The sequence below is a fragment of the Atta cephalotes genome (genome assembly GCF_000143395.1).
Source record: "Atta cephalotes unplaced genomic scaffold scaffold00006, whole genome shotgun sequence".
Lineage (NCBI taxonomy): Eukaryota > Metazoa > Arthropoda > Insecta > Hymenoptera > Formicidae > Atta > Atta cephalotes.
The window spans coordinates 3,510,236-3,513,876 of record NW_012130070.1 but is presented as its reverse complement, the minus strand read 5'-3'; the positions used below and the strand labels follow the sequence as shown (position 1 = coordinate 3,513,876).

General features: G+C 32.6%; 1 protein-coding gene across 1 annotated transcript; it reads right to left on the bottom strand.

Annotated features, from left to right (window-relative positions):
* Positions 1-743: 743 nt before the first annotated feature.
* LOC105626819 lies at positions 744-2,904 on the bottom strand (the record flags this gene model as incomplete). Its single annotated transcript, XM_012208113.1, has 2 exons — positions 744-830; positions 2,650-2,904. Coding segments are annotated over 2 exons (342 nt in total), but the record flags the coding sequence as incomplete, so codon positions are not given.
* Between the last annotated feature and the right edge of the window lie 737 nt (positions 2,905-3,641).

The following is a 3,641-nucleotide window of genomic DNA, read 5'->3' as shown; positions in this document are numbered from 1 at the left end:
ACATAATTTAGGTTTATAACAAATTATTTCATTTTGGTTGATATGCTTGAAGAGAGTCATTTAATGGATAGATCTTCAATCGTCATACTTTATAAGCAAGAGAAAAAGAGTAAGTATAGGTTTCTAAACATGTTGCATATGATCCGTGATGGAGAAGATGGGGCAACGATATGTAATGATACAGTCGATGAAAAGAAGGACAGAGGTATTCTTTCCAGTAAACATTAATTAACAGACATATAACAATGTTATAATTCATACTCTACGATATATAAATATAATATAATACGTATATTATACCAGTTACATTGTCGAATGTGAAATTATGACATTGATACGTTACTTATAGTTCATGTTTACTGGCGCGAAAAAAAAATAAAATAGTTGAAAGAGAATCAATTCGACGTTCCAAATATGATTATAGGGCGGTATTCATAATCCATCTTATTTTAAGACCGTCTTAAGTAATATCTTAAAATGCTACTGCGACTCTCTGATACGTTGGTTCATGACATCTTAAAATCTGTACTTAAGACTTAACTATAAGATCCGACTATGAATATCGGCCATAATCATGTGAATTTGTGCTACTGTACATTTTTCACTTGTTTTCGTGACTCTCTAGCCAGGAAAGCACTGCTACTCGTCGTGCTGTTGCAGCTAAGTCGAGGAAATAATACGAAATTTCGCGCATTCTTTCGATCTTTGGGGATTGAGGAGAATTGACAGCGATGTGGTCATTATCACTTCTTCTTAAAGCATGCGAGGGCATTGAAGTAACAGCGCCAGAAAAGTTCACTCTGGGCTAGTGCGCGTCGTTGCAGATCCATCTGAAAACGAGGAAAAATGCGGATGTGAATACACTCATATTAAATTTTATAGCTACAGTATTATATATAATTAAATTTTAGTAGTGACACAGCACACGCACAAATGTACGAACATTTCTTTTTTATTGATTCGTCGTTTATACTATTTTGATCTCGTATTATTTTTTTCTATTACTCATTTTGCCTAGTATAATAATTTTATTATATTTAATTTTATTACTATTTTATTAAGAAATTAATACCAAAATATAAAAGAATGCGCCATTAATATGATTAATTTCTTGCAGAGGGTGCTATGCGGAGCTTTCAAATCACATTGCATTTTATATATGAATTTTGTTTATATTATACTGCAGGGATAAATTATTTTTATTTTAATACTAAAATAAGTATTACAGTAAATAATGTTATTTACAAGAATGTGTAAAATTATAACAAAAATATGAAAAGTTAAGAAATGTATAATTGCCTTACCAGGTGTACAAGTATGAAATGACGATTTGAGAAACAGATGGCGCACCAATGCAGTGTGAAGTACAAAGATTTAACATTATATGCCATTTTATTGTACTATCAACAAGTGTCAAACGCACAAAGTGATTTGATTGAAAAATGTTTGCATAGTATTGTGTTGCTGTGTTTAATATGACAAAATTTGTACCAAATAAGGAGCATTCGCGGATAGCATTAATTTTTTGTTTTCATTTGAAGAAAACTGCTGCGGAATCATACCGATTACTTGGAGAAGCTTATGGTGAACATGCTTCATCGCAAAAAATATGTGAACGATGGTTTCAGCGTTTCAAAATTGGAGATTTGATGTTGCAGACAAGGAACACGGAAAACCGCCCAAAAAGTACGAAGACGTGGAATTGCAAGCATTGCTGGATAAAAATGATTCACAAAAACACAAAAACAACTCGCAGATCAATTGAGCGTTAGTCAACAAGCTGTTTCCAATCGCCTACGAGAGATGGGAAAGATTCAGAAAGTCGGCAGATAGATGCCACATGAATTGAACGAGAGATGAAGAGGCGCAAAAATACATGTGAAATTTTGCTCGAACGATACAGAAGAAAGTTCATTCTTGCATCGTATCGTTACTGGGGATGAAAAGTAGATTTTTTTTGAGAATCCCAAGCGCAAAAAATCATGGGTAGATCTAGGCGCACCATCCACATCGACCGCAAGACTGAATTTGGCAGGAAAACGATGCTCTGTATTTGTGGGACCAGAAGGGTGTAGTCTATTATGAGCTATTGAAGCCTGGCGAAACGATCAAATGCTATCAACAACAATTGATCGATTTGAACCATTCGCTGCTTAAAAAACGACCAGAATATCAAAAGAGGCAACACAAGGTCATTTTTCTCCATGACAATGCTCCATATATATGCATCATATATGGCAAAACCAGTTCGGGACACTCCCGGAAGCCACTCAGCTGGGAAGTTCTACTCCATGCGGCTTACTCACCAGACTTGGCTCCTTCCGATTACCACTTGTTTGCATCGATGGGTCACGCACTTGCTGAGCAGCGCTTTGGTTCGTACGAAGATGTGAAAAAATGGCTCGATGAATGGTTCGCGGCAAAAGGGGAAGAATTTTACTGGCGTGGTATTCACAAATTGCCCGAAAGATGGGAAAAATGTGTAACTAGCAATGGAGCATACTTTGAATAAATCTCTTTTTATCATTCTTCTGAATTTAACGTGTTTTTTTTTGGGGAAAAAAATCGTCATTTCATATTTGTACACCTGGTATAATGTGGTTCAAGCTATTAGGATTTTCGAATAACAGTTAATATCGAATTCACTACCGTTTGGTCATCCATCATAGGGACGACTTCCGAGTTGACGGTTTGGAAATGTTGATGTGCTGATGGCTTGCTTATACCTGTACTTTCAATTGGAACTTTATTTCTGGTTGAACCTTTACTTCCAACTGAAGTTTTGCTTCCGACTGAACCTTTTCCCTGATTATCAACAACCTTCTGTAGAGCTACCATTAATTGATCGAATAATAGAGCTGCCCTTTTTGGCACTACCTGTAATAAAATCAGGATAAAACGATTATAACATAAATTAAATTTTTATGTTATAACTAACGAAATCTTTTTAGTTCATGTTTTACAGAATCTTAATTCATATTTGTTGTTTTTCATAAAAAAATGTAATTTTATTTAAGAGAAAATAACGATATTTTTCAAATATTGTGTGTTTTTTAAAATGTGTTTATAATTATGAAGAAATCATCAATTTATTTCCCTCAAATTTTTATCTAATTATATATCTACTAGTAATTATATATCTACAATTTTTTGCTATCTCTAATAATTCATAAAATAAGACATTACGGAATACAAGATTTAATTGTTTGTTACTCTATATGTATAATTACTCTCATATGTATATAATATCATAATTTACAAATAGTATTGTATACTACTCAATCCATTTTTTTTTAATTTATTCTTATCATTTAATTTATTATGTCATTTAAGTGTTCTCTAAATCTATTCTATATAATTCAGTAATTCTTATATTTAAATCGTAGATATATAATTACTCATATGAAGAGTTTCTTTAAAAAAAAATTATTTGTCAAATCCAGTTTTATTCATTCTACACGTTGCATTTTCCACGTGTTTCAGTTTCTGACGAACATATTAATAAAGTGTCTTGCGAAATAACAAAATAAGAGTAGCAGGCCATTGATAGGCCATATATATTTTTCTTCAGTTTATCTAATTAATAAGTATGTAAACACACACGTGTATGAAAATTACTACTAATTAAGAAGATAATGTTT